Below are 11,404 nucleotides of genomic sequence, written 5' to 3'. Positions count from 1 at the left end.
AGCCGAGTGCGCCTCATAACCGAATAACTCCGGTAGTATGGAGGTAATTACCAGCACTGATCTGGTTCTTACTTGTTCTGCACTTTTCCATGCAGACCGTTTCCTGCGAAACGATCCTAATCCATGTATTTTTGTTTTGAAAGGCACCAAATTTAAAACTAAAAAGTTTAGTCCAACTGCAATGTAATGAACCACTTGCTAACTTTTCTTGCTCAAATTCTACTGGGGAATATTGGCCATCCGCTGTTTTTGTAAGGAACTTAGGAAAATGTTCTCTTGTATGGCCCTCAGGCTTGGTAAAAAGTTATCATTTGCAGTTATGACTGAATTAATCTACTGCAAATTTACATTTATAAAATGAATGAGAGACAGTTGATTTCATTTTGATTCATATTTTATATTTTTAATATGGTTGACGTGGTGGGCATGGTCACCACATCCACCGTGTAGGAGTGGCCTCTCCCTCCTAAGTTGAAACATTTTTTGTTTCTTTGATAGAAAAAAAAAATGAAAAGTTGAGGTAAGGCAATGCACTTGCAAGGAGATGTTACCCAACTGACAACTATACTCACAAGATCTAAATAAATTACCCTTTTGCCCTAAAATCCCTATTTGTATTATCATAGATTTTTATCTTTCAATGCCTGCTTATGGCAGCTTTTGTTGGATTGGAAATAAATCAGTCTTTGTATATGTGTATGAACTGGAAACTGTTGCTATGGACCTTCAAAGGGTTTTTTATTTGTTCTATATTAAATTTTAATTTCTTTGTCAACAGTCAAAAATAATCATATAGTATCACCTTTTTTTTTCCTTCTCACCTTTAAATCTTTGAAAAATTATTTAATCTTCTATTTGAGAATTGTTAAGAAATGGAATTTATTTTAATACAAATAAGGATTTACACCGTTTAGTAGTATCATTTGTGGCTCTAATGAAACAAACAATGTATTTTCACAGTTGTTAGCTTCCAATCTTTGTTGGACAGTTAGAAAAAAACTTAGTATGTATGAAATGGAAGCATCATACCATGGAAAATGCTTGAACAGATATCATAGGAATTCCGTAGTGCTCCATTACGTGATTTTCCATTAGCTATGATCTGCACTAGCAATTAACTTGACTTTGTTTTTAGGAGGGTTTAACGATCGATTAAGAGATCATGGTAGATTCGACTTGAATTTCCGTTTTCTATCCGTACACAAGCGTTTCATGGTTGAGACACCATTCACTTAAATTTTTAGATATACTAACGGTGGGTTCTACTGTACATATTTCAGTTCTAAACGCCGTAATCCGTTTTTCTGTCTGTTTAAGCGCTAAGGTCTCCCATAAGAAGATAAGTTATGACGCTGCGCACCCACGAAGAGAGATGTTTTGATTTTCTTAGAGAAACTGAAACGTTCTTGAATTCAATGTTATTGCATACATAGTATGTGCCTTCTTTTGCGTTGAACAGATGCTTCATATCTTCACCGTGAAATTGCTTTCTTCAAACCGTAATGGTTTCCTACAATATATTTCAACATCATTAGCAAGATTGTTTAATTTGAGAAACTAATGGTGTCCACAATCATGTGCTCAAAAACTAAAATCAATCCTATGTTAAGACATATTCATAATGCAGAATGTCCTTTACTGATGTCAACAGAGGTGGCCCAAGCTCATATCTCAAGAAAAAGAAACGATTAATTCATGAATCGCACCCGCAAGAAAATGAAAAGTTCACGAGTACAATGAGTCAATTTTCACACACAGATAGCTTACTGTTTAAAGACAGTAAGCTATCTACCTTTAGTTGTACTCTCGATCTCATCGATCTCGTCAAGGAAATCCAATCTTTCCAAAATGGAGGAACACTGAAGCCTGACTTCCGGTTAAACAGAGTAAGATGTATCATTTTTGGACGCTAAAATCCATCACTAGTCAGAAAAGAGTGACGTGCTAAATCGAAATACAGTCAATACAAATCACACCCGCTAGAAAATGAATTGTTCACGACGACAATGAGTCGATTGTCACGCAAAGATAAGTTACCGTTTAAAGAAAGAAAGCAAGGTTTTACTGTGATCAATCTTGCTATGTAAATCAAACTTTTCAAAGAGTCAACACTTATAAGCTTGACGTTCTCCATTAAAAATAGAATAACACTTTTCATTTTTCATGTTCAATTACATCATGAGTGATAAAAGAGTGCCAAATATTTTCCCATCCGACCCAACCAAACTCAGTCAATAAGCACTTTATCATATGAACACTAACTCTTAAAAATTTCGACCCAAGTAGGACGCGATAGACGGGCATACAAGCACAAATCTTTTTTTTGTCTGTTTAAGCGCCAGAGTATCACATAAGAAGATTCATGACGCTGCGCGCCCACGAAGAGAGATGTTTTAGTTTTCTCAGAGGAACTAAAACTCTCTTAAATTCAATGTTATTGCATACATAGTATAATTGTACTTTTCTGTTGATCGGATGCTTCATATCTCCACCGTCATATGGCTTTCTTCAAACCTTTATGGTTTCATACAATATATTTCAACCTCATTAACTTAGATTGTTCAGCATTGTTTAATATGAGAAACTGATGGTTTTCACAATCACGCGTCAAAAACTAAAATCAATTCTATATTAAGACATATTTATCATGCAGAATGTCCTTTACTGATGTCAGCAGAGGCGGCCCAAGCTCACATCTCGAGATTAGGCAAACGATTAGTTCATGAAAGCGTCACGCGTTGTATGACTCGGTGTTAAGTTGCGAGAGTTGTACACGTTAAAAGGTGTGGTGTGGTGAACCACATATGGTCGATTCGAAGCTATAAAAGTGTGACGTGCAAAATCGAATTAGATTCACTGCGGAGTAAACTGCTGATCGGTTTTCCAAATCAGTTCATGAAAAGTTGATTATCGCGCACAGATAGCTTACCGTTTAAAGAAAGAAGCTTTAGTTTTACTGGTAGGGATCTTGTAATGAAATTATAATTCTCGAAACGGATGGACACAGAAGCTTGACGTTTCCTGTTAAAAAGGAATGAAATATGTTATTGTTATTTACTCTCACTACATGATCTTCTGCAAGATTGGAGATATATTTCTTATTGGTATTAACATTTTGTGAAATGAGAATCATTAGTTCACGTCTCGTACATAGTTAATCGCTTTAGGGAAAAAAAATACCATTTTGATCCTTTACTTGATCGTATTTGATAATTGATCAGTTGCTATTCTCAGTGACTTTGTTAAATACTTTTCAATGATCACGGTTTCATTTTTCCTAATCACAAATTGGCTGCAACAGTGTTTGATAGAGGGTCTTAATAAGATTTTTGTGAGCCGTTAAGCTTAAAACTTGACAAATTTTAACCTTAGCTCGTAAAAGAGTTAACGGTAAAAAACATTTCTAGTGGCAACAATGGAAAGATATTAACCGTTAGCCGTAAAAGCCATACCAACACTCTTTTCTCGATACTTAGAGGGGGCATGCAAGGGGTTCATCGGGAGATTTTGCCCCCTATCCCACAATTCACGATAGTAAAACATTCTGACCGGTATGCCCTTAAATTCAAATTTGACACAACCAAAAACCCCCCACTCCTCCCATTTGAAAATGTTCCCAACGCCTCAGATTCTAATAAATAGAAAATAACTTGTGAAATATCTATAGTGTCAGCTGCATACGATAGCAAAAAATTACGGTAGGAACCTTTTTATTGTCAGTTACTTACCACTGATCTAAGACGTCATATACTTCAAGAGGGTCTCAATGGGGTTAACCGATAACCATGAAACGGCCACAAAAAAATCTAACCGTTAAGCGTACAAATCGTCAAATTTTAACCTTTATTCGTAAAAAAAATTAAACCTGAAAAAAAATTTCTGGTAACAAATTATGAATTGGGTTGTTAAAGATTTCTGGTAACAACTCATGGAATGATGTTAACCGTTACTAATAATACATCACCCCATTGAGACCCTCCCTCTACTACAGTGCGCCCATAATTCTCAAATATGACTTGTTTGGCTTTGACCTTGTAGCCTTGGAAAACGAAATTTCCCCGAATTTGGAGAAATCAGGTAATGTTGACATAAATACTAAATTAAGTGGGAAGCAAGCTTGTCAAGCTTGCAATTGTTTGTTATTTTTCAAAGACAAGGAAGAACCTAAGCCATATATCATTTTTATCATTCAAATGATCGCTGGGTGTTAGTGCCCTCTAGTTGCAAGTTTCTTGCGCTTGTCTGAGGTAAAGAGGAAACAAAAAGGTTGAACAGCACGAATTGCCGTTGGGAGTTTTCAGGAAAGTCCCTTCCGGATGTGCGGATCTTACAACGTAACTGTAGTGAAGTCCATTTCCCCCACCTCTCTCCCCTCCTCAAAAAAAAATATAACTATTAAGTATAACTATTAATTATTACTGAAAGTCAAGCTACCTCCTCATTTACTTGTTGCCATATTTCAGTCATTGGATTAACGCCTTCAAAGGTAAGACCAGTGATGTGGTTATGTTCGAGCAAATTACCGATCCATTCCATCCGTTTTCTTTTTTTTTTTATCTATTATATCAGTTACTATTTTTGTCTTCGATCATGCAAATCACACCCGCAAGAAAATGAAAAGTTCATGTGTACAGTGGGTCAGTTTTCACGCACAGATAGCTTACTGTTTAAAGACAGAAGCTTTAGTTGTCGCTCAATCTTATCGATCTCGTGATGCAAATCCTAACGTACTAAAAAGGGATGAACACTGAAGCCTGACGTTTTCGGATAAACAAAGTAAGATGTGTCATTTTTGGATGCTCAAATCCATCATTAGTTAGAATAGTGTGACGTGCCAAACCAAAATAAATTCACTAAGTTTTGTTGGTATTTTTGGCTTCGATCATGCAAATCACACCCGCTAGAAAATAAAAAGTTCACGAAGGCAATGAGTCCATTATCACGCAAAGATAGCTTAGCGTTAAAAAAAAAAGAAACTTAGGTTGTGCTGTGATCTATCTTGTGATGAAAATCAAACCTTTCAAAGGGGTAAACACTAAAGTCTTGTTTCGAGCGTTAGCCCTTCATTAAAGCGGTTGAAGGCGCGATTGAATCGCCACCACAATGAAATAAATTCGTTATTAAGCGGTTTTCTCAAATCTCTGTAGCTTTATACAGTATAATTTATCCTCATTAACTAATGTTATGGAGTATCGTTCAATTTGAGAAATTGATGATCATAAAACTAAAATCAGACCTCTATTTATGTGGACTGTCCCTCGCTGAAGGAAATCCGTGGTGCTTGATCACGTGGTTTTCCAGTGGCTATGACTCTACATCAGCTATCAACTTGAATCTGTTTAGGAGGGTTGAACGAACGATTCAGAGATCGCGCTAGATTCGAAATGTCATATTTCTACTTGTACACAAGCGTTTCATTGTCGAGATACCCTTCTCTTAAACTTTTGGATACTAACGGCGGTTTCTACGGTACATATTTTTTCTAAAGCCGTAATCTGTTTTTTTTCCGTTTAAGCGCCAGAGTCTCGCACAGGAAGATAAGTTGTGAAGCTGCGCGCTCACGGAGAGAGATGGTTTAATTTTCTCAGAGGAGCGAAACTTTCTTAAATTCACTGTTATTGCAATCATAGTATAAGCGTACCTTACCGCTGAATTTCTTTCTTCAAACCGTTAAGGTTTTATACAATATATTTCAACCTCAGTAGTTAAGATATTGTTAGGCATTGTTTAATTTGAGAAACTTATGGTTTCAGCAATCACGTGATCAAAAACTAACATCAATCCCATATTAAGACATATTCATAATGCAGAATGAACTTTACTGATCAGTGTCAGCAGAGGTGGTCCGAGTTCACGTCTCGAGAAAAAGCAACCGATTAATTCGTGAAAGCGTCACGGGTTGTGTGACTTGGTGTTAAGTTACGAGCGTTGAACACGTTATTAAGAATAGAATGGGGAGCGAAATATGGTCGATTTATCACGAGAAATATTTCGAGAAATCAACATTTAACACGTAAAATCAATAAAAGTACACACATCTTGTGTGTCCATATTAGTTTCTGACGATTTCTGCTGTTTTAAGCTTACTTTGCCATCACTGTTATTCCCATCTCCACAGTGACACCTCGCATTAATCTATCGTCCCAATCAACCAAGCAGACAGCTCTCCCCGTGATAGGTCTGCAATTCCTGATCCATAATAGGAATGCACGATAGAAGCGGCAGCAGGATCGTGCATGCTATACCACTGGAACATACCACAGAAACCTTTTTCCAGCCGCTCGAAAATTGTTGATGACTTCCCTTACTACAGTAGACTTACCAGTTCCCCCCTTGGCCAGTCACTAAAAAGTTATGACCCTCACAAGCCAAGCATACAATCTCCACCCGTCCGTGAGATAAGTGAACGCTCATATTGACGACATACCAGTAACCATCAAACTACTCTAGTGAATATTATGGAGAACGAGTTGACAAAGGAAGAAAAATTATGAAATAACATAATGAACATCACTTGACGATATGCATGCTCAAGGGATTGGCTGAACTAATCGAAATTTTATTGTCCTTTACAATGAATTTCCGGTGACTAAATAGACATTAACACCAACATAACTGTAAGGGGGTAGATTAAGGGTAATTCGGCCAAATCTTGCGGGCTTTTCTTTTTATCCAGAAGTTTAGTGACATCGCCTTGGAAAGGTAAATGCAATCGACGTTAGGGCATCATGTGGACAATTATATTTACGACGCAGCATCTAAGACTTCACAAACAACGTGCGTGTTAATAAAAGTCAATTTCACGAGGCGAAATATCTCCCCTTGCCATGAATTTCAAAAGGAATCTACGCGTTGGAAAAAATAATATCTATATCGGATTCCGACGTCAAACTTGCGAGAAGCTACAATACCTAAATATTTATCTTAGGTTCTCACTTGAAAATTATTAATACAAGCTTTATTATTATTAATACAAGCTTTTCGCCCGTGATTTGAAAAGGAATAATCGATCCTCAAAGTTCCCAAAATGAAATGTTAGGTTATTCACGTTGAACCTTTGTCTTTGTTTACTCTTTCATGTTTTGCGTCGCGGTCTCTTCCCCTTCGACAGTTTTGTAGAGAAAATAATTCAAGCTTTTAAGCAAAAAATAGAGAAAATAATTCAAGCTTTTAAGCAAGACATTAAAAAATGTCTTGTATTATTCATGAACAAGAAATAAGGATGCCTAATCCTGAGGAGTTTCATTACATATACGTTTCGACGGCCAGAACAAAAAGTTTTCGAGTTTCCTCATGTGATTAGTAAAACCGTAAGTTCTGTTTCTTTTCAAGAAAAAAAAGATCAAAGTTACTTATTCCCAACAGTCTCACACCAGAGTGAATCAGTGAGCGAGTGAATATTGGCATATCAGACTTTCCACAGTAAACCCATTTCTCCGTATCGCGTAGCCACAAGTTAACAACATGATATCAAATCATAGTTTAATGCCGGCCATCAGGGAAACTTTTGTGAAATAGATTATTATTAGAATTTCAGCTAAAGGTTTACAAATGTTTTGACATGTCAAAAAAAAAAAAAAAGAAAACAGAATCCGGTTAAAGAATGGTTTTAAAATCTAACCAAATAGGTCCTCAGGATGTTATGAAAGTTTGTGTTCTCACCTGAATCACAAAATAGTTAGGGTAAGTAAAGAGGCGGAGAATTTGGAATACAAGGAAAAGTCATAGCTGTCTTTCATTAAAGTATTTTCTATCGTTTCACTTTTAAAAAGCATCAACCACGAAGTCGACAACTTGGTAAGTGCAAGTAAAAAGATATCCAGAATTCTGTCATGTACCAAGTAAATAGCACTAGAATATTGTTATTTAGAGTAATTTTGCATGAGTAACGTTTTAATTAATGGCAAAGCCTGAAATAAAAAAGTCCTGTTTTCCCGGTTAATATTTGTCCTGTCACTTTAAAGTACTGTAACGATGTGTAAAATTCGCCACCGAAGTTAAATGAATTTGTTATAAGGCGATCATATCAAACCTTTGAGGTCTTGCATCTTATTAATGATCCTCATCTAATAAGAAAATATTCGTTTTCAGGGACATTCGTCTGATAAATGCGCTCACTGCTTTAAAATGAACAATCTTTGCAAATGTTGCTATATTGCCGAATGTCAATAACTTACAACTGTGATCATCTCGGTAATGAACCAAAAGAACGGTGTTTCAATAAAATCGAGCGAGGGAATTTCCAATACAAACATTTTGGACGGTACATTATTTAAACTGTCGAATAGTTCTCAAGAAAACTAGAGCAATTTTCTCATTAATCATTCTTGTATTATTCATGAATAAGAAATAAAATACAGTGATCCTAAGAGTCTGCATTGCAAATACGTTTTGGCAGCCGGTATAACAAAATCAATAAACTAAGAATGGGGAAACTAGAACTTATATTGTAGACTATTTCTTTCTGATTTCTTTTGATTTCCATGGATTTTTCATTAGCTAAATTTGTATTTTTTCTTGTCTTTTTTGTTTGTTTTTAATCAAAGAAGAATGTAGACATCACTGACAATGTTTCAAGTAATCCACCCACCCCCCAAAAAATAACTCTTGCATGCATAGCATGCCAATGTTTCATAGCTGATGAGGATGATTGGTGAGATGTGAAACCACAAAGGTTTAACGAAGCCGCTTTGTAATAAATTCATATCTCTTCGGTTGCGATTTTTGCATAACATTACTTGACTTGATAGGCACAGGACGATATTAATAAAACAGCATTCATTTTAACACTTTTCCTTTTGCGAATCCTTTCTTTACCCCAGGTAAAAAGTGTTTACGGCCGGTGTCACAGCGGATTTGGACCCCCCGCGGATTTGGACCCCTGGTCCAAATCCGCTAGCGGATATGGACCCCCCCGGTCCAAATCTGCTAGCGGATTTGGACCAGGGGTCCAAATCCGCTGTGATACCAGCCGTAAACACTTTTTACCTGGGGTAAAGAAAGGATTCGCAAAAGGAATTTGGACCCCCAGCAAAACTGAGTGAAACATCATCCTTGACGTTCTAGTAGAAATACTTGACGTTACAGTGCATATTAAAGTATGTTTTTGATTCAAAACATGCAATTGGCAGCTGGAAATGACCCTTTCCGCGAAAGCCGAACACCGTTAGATTCAATAATAGACAAACTTTTGACTTTAATTTATTTTGTTATTGTTCAATGCCCGAGTGTTTGGACGACATGGTACAGTGCGAGTTGTGCGAGGAATGGTTGCACATGAGCTGCGAGGGATATAATACTGCCCTGGAGGGCAAGTGGCTCTGCATTGTCTGCAAACCGCTAGACTCTAAACGTCTTCGTAATTGTTAAGGTGTTATTTCTCAACGGTTAATATTCGTTGAAATTAGAAAAGAAGATTGAGTTCGATGTAATAGTCACCACTTTTGTTAGGACGTAGACATTAATGTTGATTTGCCTTTGAAAATAAGCTGAGAGTTCCAATTGCTCAGAATAGAAACATTTTTACTTACCATAGGCTTTACGAACGACTTTTAGAAGGAGTTGGGTAAAATACCAAGGCTCCGGAAATTATCAACCAAAAATTGACTCAAAGGCAAATCTTTGGGCAACCCAGCCTGAACTAGATTCTCTTCTAGTGATATTCTTTTATAATAAAGGACTCCAGTTGTTTTCAAAATCCAAAAATGCAGCTCATTTTCAAAAAAAGAAATGTACAGACAAGAACAGTTATTTTTCTTTCTAAAAATGTTTTCAATGGAAAACCAAGATTGTGGATTAGCAGAGATGTGCGTTTCAACCAAGTACTTCTCTGCCATTAAGTCCGATAGGCCTCTAGCTCGACTCAACTCCTCAACATAAAGAGCATCACGAGTATTTCCGGTTTTACAAAGCAGAGTGCAAAGCAGCTTGTAGGGAAATATTCCTGAGTTTTCCAGAAATGATGTTTTGAACTGATCATTGGCGCCTAAGAAATATCTCAGCTCCTCATACTTTCAATGCACAGATGAAGACACGCAAGGGAGTCCTTGATTTTATTCTGAAATAAATACAAAATGGCGTACTCTCGAAGGACTTCGAACTCAAGTCTTCTATCTCCAATATCTCTGGATATGGATAAAGCTTTCTCCAAGTATACTTCCAAAGCTTTATAATCTCCAAAAATTCTACAAATAATTCCTAGGTTTCCGTAGTCACCTGCGTCTCCTTTTCTGTGGTCAATTTCAGTTGCGATGACAAGCGCTTTTTTGAGATACTCTTTAGCTTTGTCGTACTGCCCAAGTGACTCGAACACACTACCTAGGTTTGCATAACATGATCCTTCTCCTTCTCTGTTGTCAATTTCTGTTGTAATGAGAAATGCTTCTTGAAAATACTCTTTAGCCTCATCGTATTGCCCGAGTGAATGGAACACAGTACCTAGGTTGTCATGACATGATCCTTCTCCATTTCTGTCGCCAATTTCAGTTGCGATGACAAGCGCTTTTTGGAGATACTCTTTAGCCTTGTCGTATTGCCCAAGCAACCGGAACACAGTACCTAGCTATAGGTTTCCATAACACGATCCTTCTTCTTTTCTGTCGCCAATTTCAATTATGATGGCAAGCGCTTTTTGGAGATACTCTATAACCATGTCGTATTGCCCGAGCGACTTGAACACAGCACCTAGATTTTCATAACATGATCCTTCTCCTCATTTGTCGCTAATTTCAGTTGAGATAACAAGCGCTTTTTGGTAATACTCTTTAGCCTTGTCGTATTGCCCGAGTGACTGGAACACACTACCTAGGTTTCCATAACATGTTCCATCTCCTTTTCTGTCGCCAATCGCCGTTTCGATGGCAAGCGCTTTTTGGAGATACTCCATAGCCATATCGTATTGCCCGAGCAACTACAATGAGTCCGTGGACACACTGGAGTTTATGGTGCAAGTAAGAACCACACGTTGAGTTGGTTTCGGTGTTGCTAAAGTAGCATCAAATAATATGAGTTACTATGATGTGGCAGTAGGAGAAGTAACAGATAACGGAACAAGCTATCTGCAGGTAGGTCTGAATAACAAATTCAGTTCAGCTATCTAAAAAAAAGAAGTTAAAAGGCGAGATCCTATTTTACATTCCACGTCACGCATGTTACGTTTTTTGTCTGATTTCTTTCATTTTCCCTTTGAAGTTAAGACGCTACATTCTGATCGCGAAAATATTTAAAATTAAAATAAAGAATGTACCTGACTCCTGTATGAAGATGTGGACGCAAGTCTATTAATTTAGAGAAATATGGCATGTTTATTGTTTATATAAAACAGCCTAGACCATTTGAGTATTAGTATACTCAAATATTGTTGATTGACAAATTACGTCTATTATCACCAGCGTTTAATCCAATT

The 11,404-nt window shown here is 36.9% G+C and overlaps 1 protein-coding gene across 1 annotated transcript; it reads right to left on the bottom strand.

The window, feature by feature from the left end:
- Positions 1-9,997: 9,997 nt before the first annotated feature.
- On the bottom strand, positions 9,998-10,891 carry LOC136279208 (G-protein-signaling modulator 2-like). Its single transcript, XM_066162802.1, has 2 exons — positions 10,804-10,891; positions 9,998-10,557 (listed from the first exon to the last, which is right to left on the bottom strand). The coding sequence occupies exons 1-2, from the start codon at positions 10,889-10,891 to the stop codon at positions 9,998-10,000; spliced, it is 648 nt and encodes a 215-aa protein (XP_066018899.1).
- Positions 10,892-11,404: the final 513 nt, after the last annotated feature.

This window comes from Pocillopora verrucosa, chromosome 2 (genome assembly GCF_036669915.1).
Source record: "Pocillopora verrucosa isolate sample1 chromosome 2, ASM3666991v2, whole genome shotgun sequence".
Lineage (NCBI taxonomy): Eukaryota > Metazoa > Cnidaria > Anthozoa > Scleractinia > Pocilloporidae > Pocillopora > Pocillopora verrucosa.
This window is presented reverse-complemented; position numbering and strand designations above follow the sequence as displayed.

What these genes read in the sequence shown, in the direction of transcription:
- LOC136279208 (XM_066162802.1), bottom strand. Translation starts at nt 10,891, where the DNA reads ATGGCTATGGAGTATCTCCAAAAAGCGCTTGCCATCGAAACGGCGATT. An exon ending in AACATGTTATGGAAACCTAG is followed by an intron (nt 10,558 to 10,803) that starts GTAGTGTGTTCC and finishes ACCTATAGCTAG; the next exon opens with GTACTGTGTTCCGGTTGCTT.